The sequence below is a fragment of the Lycium ferocissimum genome, chromosome 10 (assembly GCF_029784015.1).
Source record: "Lycium ferocissimum isolate CSIRO_LF1 chromosome 10, AGI_CSIRO_Lferr_CH_V1, whole genome shotgun sequence".
Lineage (NCBI taxonomy): Eukaryota > Viridiplantae > Streptophyta > Magnoliopsida > Solanales > Solanaceae > Lycium > Lycium ferocissimum.
In genome coordinates this window covers 61,298,159-61,316,398 of record NC_081351.1, presented here as the reverse complement: position 1 = coordinate 61,316,398, position 18,240 = coordinate 61,298,159, and the positions used below count along the sequence as shown (strand labels likewise).

At 36.7% G+C, this 18,240-nt stretch overlaps 3 protein-coding genes across 5 annotated transcripts; all 3 read right to left on the bottom strand.

Moving 5' to 3' along the window:
• Positions 1–3,368: 3,368 nt before the first annotated feature.
• On the bottom strand, positions 3,369–4,820 carry LOC132034456 (peroxidase 40-like). Its single transcript, XM_059424812.1, has 4 exons — positions 4,487–4,820; positions 4,224–4,415; positions 3,981–4,146; positions 3,369–3,892 (listed from the first exon to the last, which is right to left on the bottom strand). The coding sequence occupies exons 1-4, from the start codon at positions 4,739–4,741 to the stop codon at positions 3,495–3,497; spliced, it is 1,011 nt and encodes a 336-aa protein (XP_059280795.1). The 5' UTR covers positions 4,742–4,820; the 3' UTR covers positions 3,369–3,494.
• A 97-nt stretch (positions 4,821–4,917) lies between these two features.
• Positions 4,918–7,211, bottom strand: LOC132035063 (uncharacterized). The gene is made up of 6 exons (XM_059425381.1): positions 7,052–7,211; positions 6,830–6,957; positions 6,595–6,646; positions 6,403–6,518; positions 5,676–5,735; positions 4,918–5,593 (listed from the first exon to the last, which is right to left on the bottom strand). Exons 1-6 carry the CDS (start codon positions 7,209–7,211, stop codon positions 5,393–5,395), a joined length of 717 nt encoding a protein of 238 aa, XP_059281364.1. The 3' UTR covers positions 4,918–5,392.
• Positions 7,212–14,041: 6,830 nt separating this feature from the next.
• LOC132034455 (probable WRKY transcription factor 48) lies at positions 14,042–17,878 on the bottom strand. 3 transcript variants are annotated; one of them, XM_059424811.1, is made up of 4 exons: positions 17,270–17,878; positions 16,905–17,048; positions 16,185–16,672; positions 14,042–15,071 (listed from the first exon to the last, which is right to left on the bottom strand). In XM_059424811.1, exons 1-3 carry the CDS (start codon positions 17,710–17,712, stop codon positions 16,219–16,221), a joined length of 1,041 nt encoding a protein of 346 aa, XP_059280794.1. In that variant the 5' UTR covers positions 17,713–17,878; the 3' UTR covers positions 14,042–15,071; positions 16,185–16,218. The 3 variants fall into 3 exon arrangements, with proteins under 3 accessions (XP_059280794.1, XP_059280793.1, XP_059280792.1); XM_059424810.1 differs by lacking the exon at positions 14,042–15,071 and adding an exon at positions 15,087–15,790; XM_059424809.1 differs by lacking the exon at positions 14,042–15,071 and having other exon boundaries at positions 15,952–16,672.
• Between the last annotated feature and the right edge of the window lie 362 nt (positions 17,879–18,240).

Here is an 18,240-nt window from a genome sequence, read left to right as displayed (position 1 = left end):
CCTCATTAAAAACCTTGCCGAAAAATGCTTTAGGACAAAACCGAGCTAAGGGAAAAAGAGTGCAACACGTGTTTTCAGACCTAATTCTAACCTTTTGGACTTTGTTCCGGTCTTTACCTGCATGGGTCAATTGACAAACAACTTAAGAAATTCACAAAGGGTTAGCGATCCATACCTTAGCAATAATATCTTTTAAAGTGTGCCACGTTCCAATTATTTTGCAACTGTTGGCCATCTTCAGATTTTAGTTGGTATGAACATTCACCAGTTATCCCGGTTACTCTGCACGATCATTCCCAATTCGGATCCAACTTCCCATCGTTGGTATTTTTGGTGTGAAGGGTAACTTTCGTAGTACAAAGTCCCAACTTGGAAGTGCCGAAGGTTCGTTCTTTGATTATAATATCTTCCCATCCCATTTGTTTTTGTGCTGCTAAACGGACCAACGCAGTCTCGCAAAGTTCATCTATTAAGTCAAGTTTTATAGTCATAGCCTCGTCATTTAACTCGTTCGTTGCATACTGGAATCTTATGCTCCGCTCCCCAACTTCCACAGGAATTAAGGCCTCCGCACCATAAACTAGGGAAAACGGTGTTTCACCAGTGCTCGATTTTGAGGTCGTTCTATACGCCCAAAGTACTTCCGCAAAACCTCATTCTAATTGCTCTCAGATTCCTTCAACCGCTTCCTTAGATTTTGAATAATGGTTTTATTTGTTGACTTCGCTTGCCCGTTCGCACTTGGGTGATACGGAGTTGATAAAATCTTCTTAAGTTTCAAATCTTTGAGGAAATTATTAACCTTATTGCCAATGAACTGTCAGCCATTATCACATGTTATCTTGGTGGGAATACCGAACCGACAAATGATATGATCCCAAATGAAGCCAATGACCTTCTTTTCTCTGACTTTCTCAAAGGCCTGCGCTTCAACCCATTTAGAAAAATAGTCAGTCATAAATAAAATGAACCGTACCTTACCAGGAGCCCAAGGCAAAGGTCCGACAATATCCATTCCCCATTTCATGAATGGGCATGGAGACAGGACCAGATGAATCAGTTCCCTCGGTTTGTGTATCATCGGTGTGTGCCTCTGGCACTTGTCGCACTTTCGAACGAAATCCTTTGTATCTTTTTCCATCTGATTCCAGTAATAACAGGCCCTGATCAACTTTTGCATCAACGACTTTGTTCCGAATGATTGCCACAAGCCCCCTCGAGGACTTCGCGCATCACATAATCTGTTTCTCCAGGCCCCAAACATCTAGCCAAAGGGCCGTAGAAAGATCGACGATATAATTGTCCGTCGATCAAGCAAAATCTCGCCGCTTTGGTCCGAAGAGCTCTGGACTCCTTAGGATCCGATGGCAGCTTCCCATTTTAAAGATAGTCAATATACTTATTGCGCCAGTCCCAAGTCAAACTTGTTGTGTTTAAATTGGCATAGCCGTTTTGTACCGCAGAGTTCTTCAATTGAACGACTGTACCGAAGTTAAATTCTTCCGCCCCTACTGACGAACCCAAATTGGCCAATGCATAAGCCTCATTATTTTGTTCTCTTGGTACATGTTGCATGGTCCATTTCTTGAATCGATGCAAAATCACTTGGATTTTTTCCAAGTATCTCTGCATCCTTTCATCTTTTACTTCAAAAACCCCGTTAACTTGGTTCACGACTAGAAGCGAGTCACCTTTTGCTTCGATGACTTTAGCTCCCAAGCTTTTGGCCAGCTCTAAACCTGTAATCATAGCCTCATACTCGGCCTCATTGTTAGTCAATTTTAAAGTCCTTATTGACTGGGGATAATATCACCTGCGGGAGACTTAAGTACGATTCCTAGTCCGGACCCTTTCACATTCGATGCTCCGTCTGTGTGTAAGGTCCAGACCCTTGAGGTTTTTCCCGAAGTTAACAAAAGTTCTTTTTCCACCACGGGAACCATTGCGGGTGTAAAGTCTGCTAAAATTTGAGACTTTATAGCCGTTCTGGGTTTATACTCAATGTCATAACCACTAATTTCTACCGTCCATTTTGCTAACCTACCACATAATTCCAATTTATGCATGATATTTTTTAACGGGTATGTGGTTACTATGCATGTAGGATGGCATTGAAAATAAGGTTGCAGCTTTCTAGATGCACTTAACAAAGCTAAAGCCAATTTTTCTAAATGAGGATATCGTGTTTCCGCACCCCCCAAAGTTCTGCTTATGTAATAAATTGGGAATTGCGTACCTTTTTCTTCCCGAACCAAAATGCCACTTACCGCAACCTCAGATACTGCCAGGTACAAAAATAATTGTTCGTCCGCTTTTGGTGTATGCAACAAAGGTGGACTCGACAAGTATTGCTTCAACTCTTCCAAAGCTTGTTGACACTCCGGTGTCCACACGAAGTCATTCTTCTTTTTCAGCAGTGAAAAGAACCGATGACTTTTATCTGAAGACCGAGAGGTAAACCTGCTCAAAGCTGCAATCCTCCCGGTTAACTTTTACACTGCTTTCACATTATCAACCACTTCAATATCTTCGATGGCCTTAATTTTGTCCGTGGTGACCTGGTTCACCATTATTGTTCAAGTGAATTGATTGGCTGATGTTTGACATTTTGTGTTTAACCTGAAATCACAACTTCAAGAGATCAAGTGAAAGTAAGGTTGCAAACAAATCACCACTATTACCCTTAGCCCCACAGTGAGCGCCAAACTGTTTACCCCTAAAAAGGTAACAATTGAATTTATACGCAGTTTAAAGGATACGTGGTTTAATCTATTGTTAACGTATCGAAATATGAAATACGTAATGAAATATGGAATAACAATCAGTTAACAATCAATCGCATGTAACAAATAGAGACAGAAATGGCCTGTATCGTGTATTGCTTGAAACTGAGAAATTGGTCCGGTTCAGAGTATGAAGCTATGTGCCCGAGCCAATTTGCTATATAACTTGAACTTGCGTATGAAATTTTACAAAGTAAGAGTATGAGAGTAAAATCCGATGCCTCCTAATGAGAGGGTTTACCTCTATTTATAGTACAAGAGTTAAAACCCTAATGCTCCCCCCAAATATGGTAAAACATACTAATTACTGCTATTAACGGCGGCACAACATCTGTAGCGTAACAGACGGTGGGATGGGCGGCGAGACATCCAACCCATCACGAATTTCTCGTGTTTATGCTAACCAGCATCACTTCGGCCTAACGACCCCTCAGACTTCGTTTCATCCAAATCACCGAGCTCGAACCAACATCACATTTTGAAGTCCACGTGCCTATTTTGCTCTGACCTCTCGTCGGAAGGTCATAACTTCTTACCCCGGTTCTTACCGTATACAAAACAAATCAAAATAGTGCTTAAAGAGAAGAAATTAACACACATGACATATATATAATGATATCAATAGTAATGGGACGTTACAAATTTGGCCATTGCGGCTAATACCTGCCAACTTTAATTAATACAGTAGTCTAATAAGAACGTTTTTTTTCCCTAATAATTAAATTGATTAACGACCCTACAATTAACACGGATTTCGCCTTTTGTTCCAGTTGGTGGTGCTAAGCTTCCCATTTTGAGCATGGAGTTCTTAAAATCCTCAAGAAAGGCAGATGGATCGTCCACATAATTCTGCACAATTTCTCTAGTATTGTCATCTCCAGTTGCTAGGACTTGGTCAGAGACAAGCAAGCCTTTTCCTGAGAGAAGATTAACGTAGTACTGATTGTCGAATGTTGATGGGGACATGTCATCAAGATTTGCTAGTGTAGTGTTAACTGAGCATAGTTGTTGCAGTGACTGCAAGAAATCCAAGTTCATGTCTGGATTGTTACCCCCATTTAGCCTGGAGTTAAATGTAGCACATCTAGCCTTCCCAATTGTATGTGCACCTTCAATATCGTTAATTACTCTTACATTAGCGAAATATCTTAATTAACAAAAAGAAAAACAATTACCAATGGCTTGTGTAAAATTTACCAGAGAGAGTGACCATGTCTTGAAGAGAAAGACCAAGATTTTCGAAGTTGGAAACAAGAGTGGCTACATTAGAGTTTGGTCCAGGGATGTTGTTATTTGCTGCTGTTTTGCTAGCTGTTAAACTATCCTTTCTCCCCATTTGCACTTGCCACCCCAAACCTCCTGACTGCAATATATATACATGCATGCATTAGTAGAAAATTCCAATATTGTAACTGAATCATTTTAACAGGATATATATACCAGGACAACAGAATCTCTAGCAGCAATAGCAAGAATATCAGCACAAGATACAGTCTGGGGACAAGCATATTCTAGATCAGCTTTGATGGAATCAATCACTTCAAAACCCCTTAATGAGTTCAGGTTTGGTGCAGCTGTTTTCTCTCCGGTAAAATTAGGGGTATCGTCCAGCAGTACTGATGCGTCACATCCCTGAAACACTTTTACATAATTATTGAACATAAAAAATATACACAAAATAAAATAAAAAATGTGTGACTTGCATTAACGAAACAATCGTGGAAATGAAGACGAAGCAAAGAAGCAGCCATTCTGGGGTCTGGGGACACTGCACTTTCCACCCATGAAAAAATGATAGCTTCAGCTTCTGGGCAGCTGTTTTGATACAAACCAAAACTTAACACGATGGATGCATCAATGCATGTTTCCTCCGACTTGTTGGCAACAATATTTCCGCTTGCAAATGTTACTGAAAAGCTCAGTACCATTATGCAGAAAGAAGCTAGAAAGGGAGCCATTCAATTTTTTCTTTGGGTTTTATAGCAGCTTGATGAGAAAATTCGATTGGAAGTTGTGGTTTTTGAAGTTAATACTGAAAGTTGAGGCCTTAAATAGAGGAAATGCTAACTGCAAAGTGCAAACAGAAAAAGGAAGAGCAGTTGAGAGGAAGACATAGTCTAAGGCTAATGAGTCAAATTGGAAAATGAACATCACATGAGAGGTCCCATGGTGTATAACAATCCACCTAATACCACCTGCTCTACATGAGGTTAGTTCCAGCTCTCATATTTTGGGCAACTGGATCTTCATCTTCTTGGGAGAAAGGATGAAATTAGGGCATCCTATCGCAATTGCAACATGTGATTGCTAAACTAAATGATTTGATATTCATTATTTAGTTGTTTATGCAACTTATCGGAACTACATTTTGGAGCCAATAGGTTTACGAAAATGTCCAAAAGACAACAACTAAAGAAAGCTCCAACAGCTAAATCATTGATATACAATGAAACCTATGTGTATTATGTAGGGCAGTCCATTGAAGCAATATGTAATTTGAAACAAAATCTCAGCTAGAGCATCTTTTCATCGCCATAACTGAGAATACATACACGTCCTCAAGGACAAACCATGGTCAATTAAAACAAATAGTAACTAGTACTAGCATCTTAAAGAGGTTCCCGACCAACTTCTGTGTCGACAAAATTGGGGTCGTACATCTCATATTCATAATCTGCGTCAAGGTCCTCCATTGTTCTACCAAATACAAACTGCTTTGTTCCCATAGTGGTGAACGGCATCAGACCGAAAGCTCTAGCAGTTTTGATCCCCCTGGCAATCTTTCTTTGAGCCTTGGCACTAATTCCAGTCTATAAATGACCACAACAGAAATCATAAGAAACATTTCCCGTATTCAGTCACCAAAATTAGTCGATGGATTTGATTACTAACCTTGCTTCTCTTGTTGAGAATTCCGGCCTCCGTTATGAAGTTAGCTAGGAACCTCACATTCTGGATTGAAAATTTGTTAAACATATAAATAAGATAACTCCGTTAGGCCATAATTACAAGGCAATTCTCAGGAGGAAGACACCTGTATGTTTGTAAGCAACATTCCAGTACTTGGACTGTGTTATTCAGTAACAATAAACTGATCAGCAGATAAACTTGAGGCTAAGTATATCAAATAAGCAATCTACGTGCTTGAGGGTGTTTCCACATGCAGATATTACGAATACACTTTAAAGACATACATGACCCTAGATACGAAGATATGGAGATCAAGGATTAGGGTAGAAGGTTAGTAGGTAGTCGAGCGTTGTCTAGTTTCCTTATCAGTATTGTTATCATTACTCTCCTCTATCTTATTCTTCGATTTTATTATTACATGTGGTTTCATTTACTTCGTTTATCGTATTATTGGTTGTTGCTACTGTTATCTTCTTCACTGTTTCCAGACTGGCTTCTTCACTACTGTATTTACTTTACATACTTGACTTTTGATATGCGTTATTTGAGCCGAGGGTCTATCGGAAACAGCCTCTCTAACTACACAAGGTAGGGTAAGGCTGCGTACACAGCAACCTCCCCAGACCCCACTTGTGGGATTACACTGGGTATGTCGTCGTTGCATTTTAAAGACAGATGGTCAAAATGATGCAGAACCAAGAATACCAACCCTGAAATCAGCTTTGCGCAGAACTTCCTCTGTCGTAGTTTCGAATTCATCCCTTTTAAAGGGCTTGCGAACTCCTGGTTTTCTAAGATCAAGATCTTGCAGATAATAATGAAAAGCTTAGAGGTGGACATGACAGCACCATAGAGAAAAAAGCGCAAAAGAGGACAGGTTGAGTTATGGTGACAAATTAACCATCCATAATTTTGCTCTTGCCACAGAGAACGAAGCTTGAAAACAAGGTGTACTAGGAAATAAGCACTTTGAGTATACAATTCTAGCACAGCCCAAACATCTAAATGTTTGATATAAACTGTTGAAAGGTCAATGGGTGCAAGTTATACAAAAACCACAATGAGACATATCCTCATATGGCAATGATACTCAAGATGCTAAAAGCATGCAAGAAATGCTACCTCATTACTCATACCTTGATTTCATAAGTATTCCCAGGCCAAAAGGCCATATCTGCTGTGTAAGCATAATCATCTTTCTCTACTTCATCAGGATCACACTCAAAATATCTGGCTGATTCCTTCAACTTACTATCCATCCCATCTGATAATGTATCAAAACTTTCACCAGACCATCCAGTAAACTAGATCTGTTCCCAGAACTGAACGTGGATCCCGGACCAGATCTATCATAGGACTTTTCAGCCCTATCAAGCTTTCTGAAAAAGGAGTTTGAACTTGGCCTGTTTCCCGTACTATCACTGAATATTCATCTTTGAAAGTCTTCAGCAGACTCAAATAAGTTGGTGCTTTGCTTATCGTCAGCGGCTGTGTAGTGACAAGGAAAGTTGCGTCCATTACCAGGGGTGTAGATAAAAGAGAAAATGGATATACATGAAAAAGTTGATGATGAACAATGATGAAGAAGCACATAATTCCACAATAAAAAAGTACTCCCTCCGTTTCAATTAGTTTGTTTGGTTTTGACTTGGCACGGAGTTTAAGAAAGTAAATAAAACTTTTGAAACTTGTGGTCTTAAATTAAAGATATGTAGAATGTGCCAAACTGCCCTTTCAGTTTGGATTGTCCAACATGAAAGGCAGACGATTTTCAAAAGGAACAGTGTGGCCAGTGTCTATCTTGTTACTTCAGCATTTAAGATCCGTATCATCATGCTTCTTGGATCCTCCTCAAGCTAACACAACTTACTATATTCTTAGTAAGTTGACGGAAACCACAACTTCTTCGACTAAAAATAACACCCCCTAATATTCTTATTAAGCCGGGGGCCCACATTAAGATCCATCAAAATAACAAAAATCATGGAAAATCGATTAACGTTAGTACTATTAGTGTCTGGCACAAATCTACTACTAACAAAATTTAGAATCGGTCTTGACTTAAAGCAGATATTCATACCAAGAATGCAAACCTTTTTGGTTAATTTGCATCAAAATCCCAAGTTGCTCCAAATGGGGCAAAGTATTTCTTCCATTAAATCAAGATTAGGAGTTTTGTTAAATGTTCGGGTTACCTCATCATTGACATCAGGAAGATTGTAGCTTGTTGATCGTTGCCGCTAAATAGTCGATAGTCATCCCTCTTACAATGGATTCGTTGGTGCTTTTATTAGGTTATTGTAAAATTTCATGACCAAATCCACATAAAAATGCTCTGGTTGTTTTGTAAAATCCTTCCACTGATGGTGCTTAATGATTTCTTTGATGAAGACATCTTAATGATTTCTTGCTTCGGTGAAGAGAGCCTCGTCGCTTTTTTCCGTTTCTTGCTCTCCAAAATACTGATTTAAGTCATCCTCATCCTTTGTTATTGGTGATAAATGGTTTTAAACAAAAAAAATCCTCACTCGATGAAAAGGGGATGGACTTCAACTCCAAAGATGACATATAAGATGTCTTCATCAACAAAATCAATAAGCACCATAAGTGGAAGGATTTTACAAAACAACCAGAGAATTGGTGATGGAATTTTACAATAACCTAGTAAAAGCACCAATGAATCCATTGTAAAGAAGGATGACTATCGACTATTTAGCGGCAATGATCAACAAGTTGTACAACCTTTGTGATGTCGATGATGAGGTAACCCAGAAATCTATTAAAACACCTAATCTTGATTTAATGGAAGAAATACTTTGCCCATTTGGAGCAACTTGGGATTTTGATGCTAATTGGGAAAAAAGGTTTGCATTCTTGGTACAAATATCTGCTACAAGTCATGACCGATTCTAAATTTTATCAGTAGTAGATTGGTGCCAAAAACCAATAGTACTAACATCAGCGTTACCAGATTTTCCATGGTTTTTGTTATTTTCTCAAAGATGGATCTTGATGTGGGCCACCAGATTAATAAGAATATCAGGGGGTGTAGTTTTGAGTCGGAAAAAAAAAAGAAGTTGTCGTTTCCATCAACTCCTAAAATTATCAGTGAATGGAAAAAGGAGGTCACATCGGAGAAGCTTCCCTCTTCACATTATATTCAATCTGCAAAAATGCATTGTCCTATAACTATGTAGACTAGCAAGCAATACTTCATTCTGAACATCAATTAAAAGTTTTTATCTTTTTGCATTTAAAAAAAATAAAACTAGTATCCAAACCAGATTTTAAAACCAAAAAGTGTGTAAGAACTTCAGTGTGTAATTAAAGCAAAAGCTTTTAGCTTCGCAAGCACGAAAAGCAAATTGGGCCCATAGAAAATCGCTGAACAACAATGATAGGATTCAAAATAAACTCAAGAAAACCGAAACTCGCACATTTGTAGTTATAAAAATTGCAACTTGGCATGACAGTTATGGAATTTTGAGAGAGAATCGAATAAATAGTACCTACCAAAATTTGGAAGGGCAGAAAAGGTCCTGAAAACTTGAGGATGATATCGAGAAGAACGAGATAGGCAAGCATTGGCAGTCCATAAGACACCCCGAATAAGCTTCATCTTGCCTACAATAACGTAAAACCACTATATCTTAGAGAATTCTTTATTTTGATAAACCATTCAATCTCATCAGTTAGCCGACTCTAGCTTGAAACGCACTCAATTGATTGATTCAAATTATTATGTAACCAAAAAAATAAATAAATTATGTAACAAATACTTCCAAGCAGTGGTGAAGGTGGAATTCGTTGAGGGTGTTCACACTTTGAAGAAGTAAATAAAAAATTCGATGAATGCCTTCACCGTAATTTTAAAATCAAACTGCGTAATATTTAGCTAAATAAAAAAAAATACTTGTAATATAACTAGCAATCATATAAAGTAAAACTAATATAAACAAGTCAACAAAAGAAAATTCTACTGGTGAAAGCATAACTCAAGTATATTATTACAATTGTACTCTACGAGTTTTCACTTCTTGAAATGTTTTCTTATAAGGGAAAGTTACATATTCGGCCGGTCGGCAAAAAATAATTACATCGCTAGCCAAATATACAAAAAATATACACTATTATGTACAAAATATGTACTCCCTTCGTTTCAATTTTTTTATCTTACTTTGCCCTTTACGCCGTTTCAAAAAGAATGCCTCTTTCCTTTTTGGCAACTCTTTAATTCAACTTTTCACATGACATGTTTAAAACCACAAGATTAAAGGACATTTTGGTACATTCTACATATCTTTAGTTTTAATACCACAAGATTCAAAAGCCTTCTTTACTTTCTTAAACTCCATGCCAAGACAAAACCAGCCAAACAAATTGAAACGGAGGGAGTATCTTCATTAGTGTACAAAAATATTACATTTGTTGGCTACTATTTTGGTGGGAAGCTATACAATGTAAACATCCCTTTTTATAATAGACTCATTAGGTTGATTTTGAGACGTGGAAGTTGTTTTTGGTACTTTATGAAAATATCTCTCCATTTTTACCATTGAAACTTCAATCTGAATTACAACAAAAACCCAGTGTAATCCCATAAGTGGAGTCTGGGGAGGGTAGTGTGTGTACACACCTTACCCCTACCTTGAATTGTAAAAGTATGTTAACTAGAAGAATAATCACACAACACAAAATCATAAACTAAACCCATTTCTAATATGATCTAGAGTTGAGACGAGAGCATTTAAAGTAGAATGTCGGAAAAACAAACTTTGAGGTCAAGTTTATACAGCGAAAAGTAAGAGTTTGAAGAAGATAAAGAAAGAAACAAAATAATTTCCGTAGTGGTGAAACTGACCTCGGCGATTGTGGAGAGAAGGTAGCTGGCCACCGGAAACAATGTATTTCTCAGAGGTAGAGACATTGGACCAAATCCTAAATACATCTTTTTTTTGCGCGGATTGCCCTTCATTTGGGTAGAGTCTTTAATTTTTGCCTTCAAATTGGTGGTCTTTTAAGTATTGCCCTCGCCTAACACCCTGATGTGATGTTATAGGTTCAAACTTCAACTCAGTAAAAAAAAATTACAGGGCAGAATTTTCACGAGGCAAATGTTACAAAATTCTGCCTATTTAAGCTTTAAGGTAGAATTTGCATGAATACAGGCAGAATTTAAAGACCACCATTTTGAGGGGTAAAAATTAAAGACCACCTCCAGCGAAGAGCAATCCTGCAAATTGTACATTCCACAAAAGCCCAATGGGGTTATTCTACTTTGTCTACTATGGCCCAATTAGATTTTTCAGCTGGGCTATAACACAAGTTTAACCCAAATAGCGTTGGGCAATTTGCAGAATTGTCCTTCTTTTGGGGTGGTATTTAAATTTTGCCCCTCATATTTGTGGTCTTTAAATTTTGCCCTTCGGCTAAAACCCATAGGTTTCGGGTTCGAACCCCTCTCAGTCAAAAATTTTAAAAAAATTTGCAAAGTTATAGTTTAAATTTATATCCCTCCCAAAACTTTTAGTTAAACATAACTAAAAGTCACGGAGGGGGCGTACTTCGCTGAAGATATATATATATATTTTTTTTTAACTTTTCAAGGTAAACTTTTAGTAATGCTTAACTAAAAGTGTGCCCCATAAAACATAACTAAAAGTATGCCCCATAAGGCGTAAGTTTTTTAAGGCATAACTAAAAGTTTGCCTTATAAAAGGTTTAAATTTTGCTATGCCCCCCCTCCGGCGTACTTTTAGTTAAACATAACTAAAAGTCCTGCTTGGAAAAAAAACGCGTACTTTGTCTTCGAGGCATATATATATATATATATATATATATATATATATATATATTTACTTTTCAAGGTAAACTTTTAGTTATGCCTTAACTAAAAAGTATGCCCCAAAGACATAACTAAAAGTATACCCATAAGGCGAAACTTTTCCTTACAAGGCATAACTTAAACTTTGCCTTATAAGGCAAAGTCTATGCCTTAAGGAAAGTTCTTGCCTTATGGGGCATAATTTTGTTATGCCTTAACTAAAATTCGCCCATAAGGCATAACTAAACTATGTCTTAGGAAAATTTCGCCTTATGGGGCAGACTTTTAGTTATGCTTGGGATCCGCATAACTTTAGCTTTTCCTTAAAGATTGTATGCCGGATCCGCATACACTCCTCCCCGATCTGCCTTGCGAAATTATTTTTTATTTTATGCTTGAGTGGGGTTCGAACCCGTAACTTCACGTATTCGCCCACCTTTCCAAGCGAAGGGCACAACTTAAAGACCACAAATATGAGAGGCAAAATTTAAAGACCACAAATTTGAGGGGCAAAATTAAAAGACCACCCCAAAAGAAGGGCAATCCGCGCAAAAAAATGAATAGCGTTACTGGGCTGTTTCGGATTTTATTGTCCAAGACCTCAATTCCTTACTACTAACGGTGTGTTTCCATATTTGGTTGGTCAATATTTTTGGAAAACACGTTACTTAAAAATGATTTTCTTAGAAAAAGTAGGGAAAGAAAGTTCTGCAGTCCTCCGACCCTTCGACATACCTCATACCCACCCCTCTAGCCCCATCCCCACTACCCCACACCCCCATCTCCCATAGTATTTGTCTAGATTGTATAAAAATGCGTTTAGAATAATATTTTTGGTTTACGTAGCAAACACAAGAAAGTACGTAAGAAACCCATTTATTTTCCTAAAAAACATTTTCCAACAAAATATTTTCCTTCATACCGAACACACCCTAAAATACAACCTTAACGATAGCTAACTGGCCTATCTTCATTGGTTATGCTGAAAAAGTTTTATAAATCATTTGTTAATTTTGTATAATCACTTTACTCAAGTGATGTAAATGCCGTAGAGAGGTTTCTTGTATAAGAATTCACCATGAATACGTGAGTATTTTGTTTTTATCGTCAAATAATTTCATGAAATCTTCACTTTATGATCTTCTTTCCTATAAGTCATTTTAAAGGGATCTACTTTTGACTAATTTGTATATTTTATACGGATAGGTATTAAGAAGTTTCAGCAAACTTTCATTCTTGACCCTTTTTCCACGCATTCTTATCGCCAATCCGGGAAAAACTATGGGCTAAATAATGAAATATAGGTACAGGGAAATACCACTAACGTGATATAAGAATAATAAATTGGCAAAAATACATTAATATCCAGCTACGATGAATATTTCAATGTAGTGTCTTGCAGAGAATATTTGAAAATTCACGTCCCTTTACAGTGAAATCCAATTATTTTTGTTGAATTCTGATTCCTTCTGTAGAATTCTCCAGCTTTAAGTACGATTCCATCGCATTCATCATGTTATTTTTGTTTGGCTGTAATTAAGATCACCGATTTCCTTATGAAGAAAAAGAAATTAAAGTAGCTAGCTGCTTAATTTTGACTCAAGCAAATAGTTCCTGGAAATGCTACAAACCTGTGTGTTTCTCTTAAAATACAATCGGGTGTGTTCGGTAACACATACATAGAATGTTCATTTAAATAATTTCCTCTAGAACTATATATTTTAATTCTTGATCCATGTCAATTCACTTGATTAAACGAAGCATTAACTTTGTCAAACTTACATTCAAATAAGACCACTTCCATACTTGATCATCTTCCAGATTCTATTATTAATTGAAGTTACCTACCTAATACCCGACCAACACTGAAAATGATGTAGAAACAATTTATCAAGCACAGAAAATATTCCCGAGAAACGTACCAAACACACATAAATCCTTGAGTACATCGAAAAGTTTAAGGTAAACTAAAAGGAGAGAGTACATCAAGTTAGAGATAAGCTCATGCATTAATATGTGAAATTGCGTCAACAAGACGAATGAAGCTCGATTACGACAGTTAAGCTGTTTCAAACTTTTGGTTAATTGGAAAGCTTCAATTTTAAACTATACAAATAATACAGGAATAAAAATGGCGATGCTTTTTTAGCTTTTGTTCTTTTGGATTCATTCAAAAGTTTTGAATCAAAATGAAACATGCAAATATATACTATTAAAGATGACAGAAATCAATTTAATTTTGGAATTAATTAAAAGCACTATGCAGGTGTTGTGTGTATTTTTAATTCAATATTTGACTAATGAGGCGCAAATTTGCCAACGTTAATTAATTCGCATACTCACAGCTTATTTGACCTCGATCACACAAAAGTGATGAAAGATCTGCAATATACTTATATACATATCTCTAAACAAACATTGCGTTAAGTATGTGAAACTTCTTTCTCTAAAAGGTTCTTTTTACATCCTTAGTATGGGAAAGTTCTTTCTCTAAAAGGTTCTTTTTACATCCTTCCCAAAAAGAGAACATTTCTGATCATGTGCTAGCTTTTAAGATTTTAAAGTTAAAAAAATATTGAAATTACATGTAACTAAGTATAACAGCATTAATTAGTCATTTTTTGTTTAATTATTTTCATCTGATCCGGCATTGATGAATTATATGATGTTTTCTCCTCTAAAACCCTGCCCCGATCTTGTCACAACACATGACCTGACAAAAATAGGAGCGTGCTCAGAATTTTGTACAAATATGTATATGTATGAATAAAAAAGAATCTCGTGAAGGGGAATTGAAGAATCACCATGTAACATATATATATATGCCTGGAAATAGATTGCTGGATATAGGGAAGTATATAGTAGTAATTAATATGGAAGGATGGGGAAGAGGAAGTAGAACGTGTGGAGAGATTAATATAAGGAAGAGTTTGGTGAACGGTTAAGCATCAAAGTTGGAATCAGAATAGTGTAGGCAAGAAATGATGTTTGGCCTGAACTAGCCTATGGTATTGAATTGAAGTGGACATTTCGAGCAAAAAGACTGTCATGTGGACATGGCTGTCCAACTCCAGTACTTGAACTATGCATTAATTAAAAATCTTTAACAAGATCTGACGCCATGCTCCTAGTGATCATCATATACATCCTTTCCTTTGCCCTCCTAGTGATGAAAGCTCCTTGAGATTTAGCTTAAAATGGAACACTGAGCCAGCAAACCCACCGTCATCACTATCATTTTTGAGCTAGCTACAATGCTTCACTAAATAATGAAGTGATGAAACATGATCCATGGTACAATGGAAGTTCAAGTTAATTGATACTATATCATATAGCTGCTCTAGTACAAGGCTATACATAGAGTTGATCAAGATAACAACTTTACTTCTAGGTGTGGTGGGAATGTGGGATGAGGCCCGTCCACCCTTAATTAGAGGTCCCGTATTCGAGCTCTAAGAATGTAGAAACCTCTGGCAGTGAATGTTTCTCTCCTTCAATGGGCTTTACGTGGCTGTGAATTTGGATTAGTCGAGTCAGTGGGTACCGAATACCAGCTGGTTATACAGAAAAAGAAAAAATACACTAGCTCAAAAGTTAGTAATCGCAATTACCTTAAGATTATATATAGGAAAAAGTTAATTAAAGCCATATCTTGGTGGCTACCTTAGTGGAGAGTTAGAAATCGATACCCTTAGATAAGAGAACATCTACTATAATTTCTTATTTCATATGGTCATCAGTATAACATTTGATTGGAGTGACTATTAGATAATAAGAAATGGCACTACTAGAAATTCAGGTTTTCCCCACCGACATTCAGTAGAAAATTTGGCTATAAAACATGATTTTCCACCTTATTTCCACTGAATCAGCTCACTAGGAAAACACATGATGGGAACAGGTTCCCATTGAAACGTTAAGAAACTTCCTAATTTTTCTGTGCGAAAACACTACTATTTTTTCTTCTTAGTGATTCAATCAAAATATCTGTGGGAATAGTCACCGAACATTTTCCACTCGGAAAATAGTGACTTTTAGTAGGAACAATATGGGGTTTCAATTATCTCTTATTTTTTCCAGCGAGAGGTTAAAGTTAAAAAGATATAGAGAGAAGAGTTTCATCCAAGAAGAAAAGAGGGGAAGTTTCAAATAAAGCAAATCTGTCATAGTTGTTTTGGGTTCTTACCCTGCTTTTGTATATATTCCGATCGATCGAACCAGCTAGCTTTGAGGCTTCCTTGACAAATTAACTCAATGAGAAAACCCTAAATGTCTGGACAATATATTCCGCTGATGTCAAGAACAAATATACATGCATGCAATTCAGTAATTTTAAGGCTACAGAAATTAACCCCTGCCCGAAAAAAAGAAAACTACATGAAGAAGAGAGGCACAAGATAAGAGAATACAAATTAAAGATAAAGGGCCAGAATCTTCAAAAATATGAAATATTAGTAATTAAGTACAAAGAATCCTGCTACATGAAAGAGCTAACCCCATAAATGAAAAGAACTTAATTGCTATGGTTAATTAATAAGCTGAAAAGCTAGTCTTTGTACAATAATAATAATTAATCAGGGGAAAAGTCTCTAATAATTAATTTGAGGGGTTTCATATCTAAAGATCATAACCTTATCATTAGTCACCAGTTCAGAAAAATAACATACCAATTGATCATAAAGAAAAAGCCCTTTTTAGTTCCTACTGATCTTCTTTTGGATCTCTCCTCATTTGTGATGGCACCATATCCTGCAGAAGCCCGTGATCTCTAGCCAAAGAGGAAGAAGAAGACGTAGAAGGCGAAAACATTCTCTCTTGGGATGAATTAGTAGTCGAAAACAAGGAGGAATCACTAGTAGTACTAGTAAAGTTTATAGGTAATGTTGGTGTCTGAAAATAGGTCGATTGTTGTTGTTGTTGTTGCACTTGATAATGAAATTGCGGGAAAAACAAAGAGGAAGTACTACCAACACCACCAATTGAGCCACCGTACCCGGTGGTTTCTGGCAGAATGCCGATGCTGCCACGTGGTGTAATTGGGCATGGATGTGTGTGAGTACCTTCATAAGTTGTAACAACTATCGAAGGATCTTCAGATGACCTTTCCACTCTCTTCTTCACACCACATGTTGGAGTGGTGCAACGATAGTAGCTCCTTCATCACAAAATTTTGCATGTCATTTCAAGAACAGAAATGGTATAAAAAGTTGAAACAGTAAGAAAGCAAGAAAGGTATTCCATTATGATTATAAAAGAACTGGAGGAAATAAAGATTGTAGCTAGCTAATTAAGAGATAAACAAGCATTTATTCAAGACCATTAGTAATTACTATGTCTATGCAGTTGTGTGTGTAAACGTGTGTTTGCGTGTAGGTGTGAATATATACCTGGGAAAGGGGCTGTTTTTCACTGCTTTTTGACCATACTTTCTCCATCTAAAACCATCATCCAAATGATCAATTTCACTCTTCGTCATGAACGCAAATCTTGGTTCTCTTTCCCTCTTTTGCTTCTTCTTTTTCGGCTTTAACCTAATTAAGTCCACCAAAAACAGTACCAATCATTAATTCTTTTTTCCCAATTTAATTTGCAAATAATCAGATTATCATTTGCGTAAAAAACAAAAAAACCCCATTAAACCAAGATCTTCCTGGATATTTTGTTGACTAATGCATAAAAAAAACTTTTATTATAAAATACATAAAAAAGACTGTCTTTATCCATAAAGATGCAAAATTTAATTAAGGCTCACTGTTTCTTATTCTTGTCTTGATGATCATCAGGTTGTTGTTCTACTGTTTTAGTCTTCTGTTGATCATCATTAGGTGCAGCTTCATTTGATGACGTAGAAATGGACGACGAATTAGGAGTATTTACAATATTCTCAGATGGAATCTTGGCTACATGTGCTTGAGATGGATTAATCAATAAGGGTTGTGGTGGTGGTGGTGGTGGTGGTGAAGATTGAAGCAAATCGAATATAGAAGTAGTAATTTGATCATGAGAAGCAAACATGGTTTCTATTAAACTTAAAGAAGAACCCTTTTCTGTTTCACATGGTGGCATATCAAAGATGCTTGATAACGAATAATTACTATTACTCGCCGGAATCTGATGATCGGAGAATAAGGCTGTACTTGTTTCTGGTTTAAGATTGTTGTTTTCCTTCTCATCCATGGACTTGATCAAAAGCATAGATTCTTCTTCATTTGTGGTTTATTTTTATCTCTTTGCTCAAAACTCTAGTCTTGTTACACTGTACAACAAAAGGCAGTGAGAGAGAGAGAGAGAGAGAGAAATAGACTTTTTGTATAGGCTTTATGTTTTTGGTTTGAAGAGTGAAGAGACTTTTTTGTTTGTTTCGGCACTTTATTTATTAGGGAGGACAGGGGAGAGGGGGCGTGGGGTATTTTTTTTTCACCTAGGAGTTTGAAGTTGACCGGTAAATGCCGGTGGAGTACGACCGTGTTCAAATGGAAAATAATTGCTGGTTTTGACCATGCTAAGTAAGTTGATTTATTTAATTGACAATTTGACATAATACTAGGTAAGTATATTTATTTGATTATTGTTCAAACATTGTGTAAATGCATGTGAACGACAATAATGGCCGCTTTAAAATATTTTCTGCCGCAGCAGTGTGCATTGTGTGTATTCTAAACGCAAGGTACAATACCCTATTTAGATTTCACATCACCAATTCCAATGTATGTATTGATGTTT

Excerpts from the sequence above, each read along its gene's own strand:
- LOC132034456 (XM_059424812.1), bottom strand. The coding sequence starts at position 4,741 with ATGGCTCCCTTTCTAGCTTCTTTCTGCATAATGGTACTGAGCTTTTCA. Across the intron at positions 4,416-4,486 it reads TCCACGATTGTTTCGTTAAT|GGATGTGACGCATCAGTACT; the intron begins GCAAGTCACACA and ends AAAGTGTTTCAG. Across the intron at positions 4,147-4,223 it reads CTAGAGATTCTGTTGTCCTG|TCAGGAGGTTTGGGGTGGCA; the intron begins GTATATATATCC and ends TATATATTGCAG.
- LOC132035063 (XM_059425381.1), bottom strand. The coding sequence starts at position 7,211 with ATGGACGCAACTTTCCTTGTCACTACACAGCCGCTGACGATAAGCAAA. Across the intron at positions 6,958-7,051 it reads AAGCTTGATAGGGCTGAAAA|ATGGGATGGATAGTAAGTTG; the intron begins GTCCTATGATAG and ends ATACATTATCAG. Across the intron at positions 5,736-6,402 it reads TGCGCAAAGCTGATTTCAGG|AATGTGAGGTTCCTAGCTAA; the intron begins GTTGGTATTCTT and ends TTTTCAATCCAG.
- LOC132034455 (XM_059424811.1), bottom strand. The coding sequence starts at position 17,712 with ATGCTTTTGATCAAGTCCATGGATGAGAAGGAAAACAACAATCTTAAA. Across the intron at positions 17,049-17,269 it reads CAAGACAAGAATAAGAAACA|GTTAAAGCCGAAAAAGAAGA; the intron begins GTGAGCCTTAAT and ends GGACTTAATTAG. Across the intron at positions 16,673-16,904 it reads AAAAACAGCCCCTTTCCCAG|GAGCTACTATCGTTGCACCA; the intron begins GTATATATTCAC and ends TTTGTGATGAAG.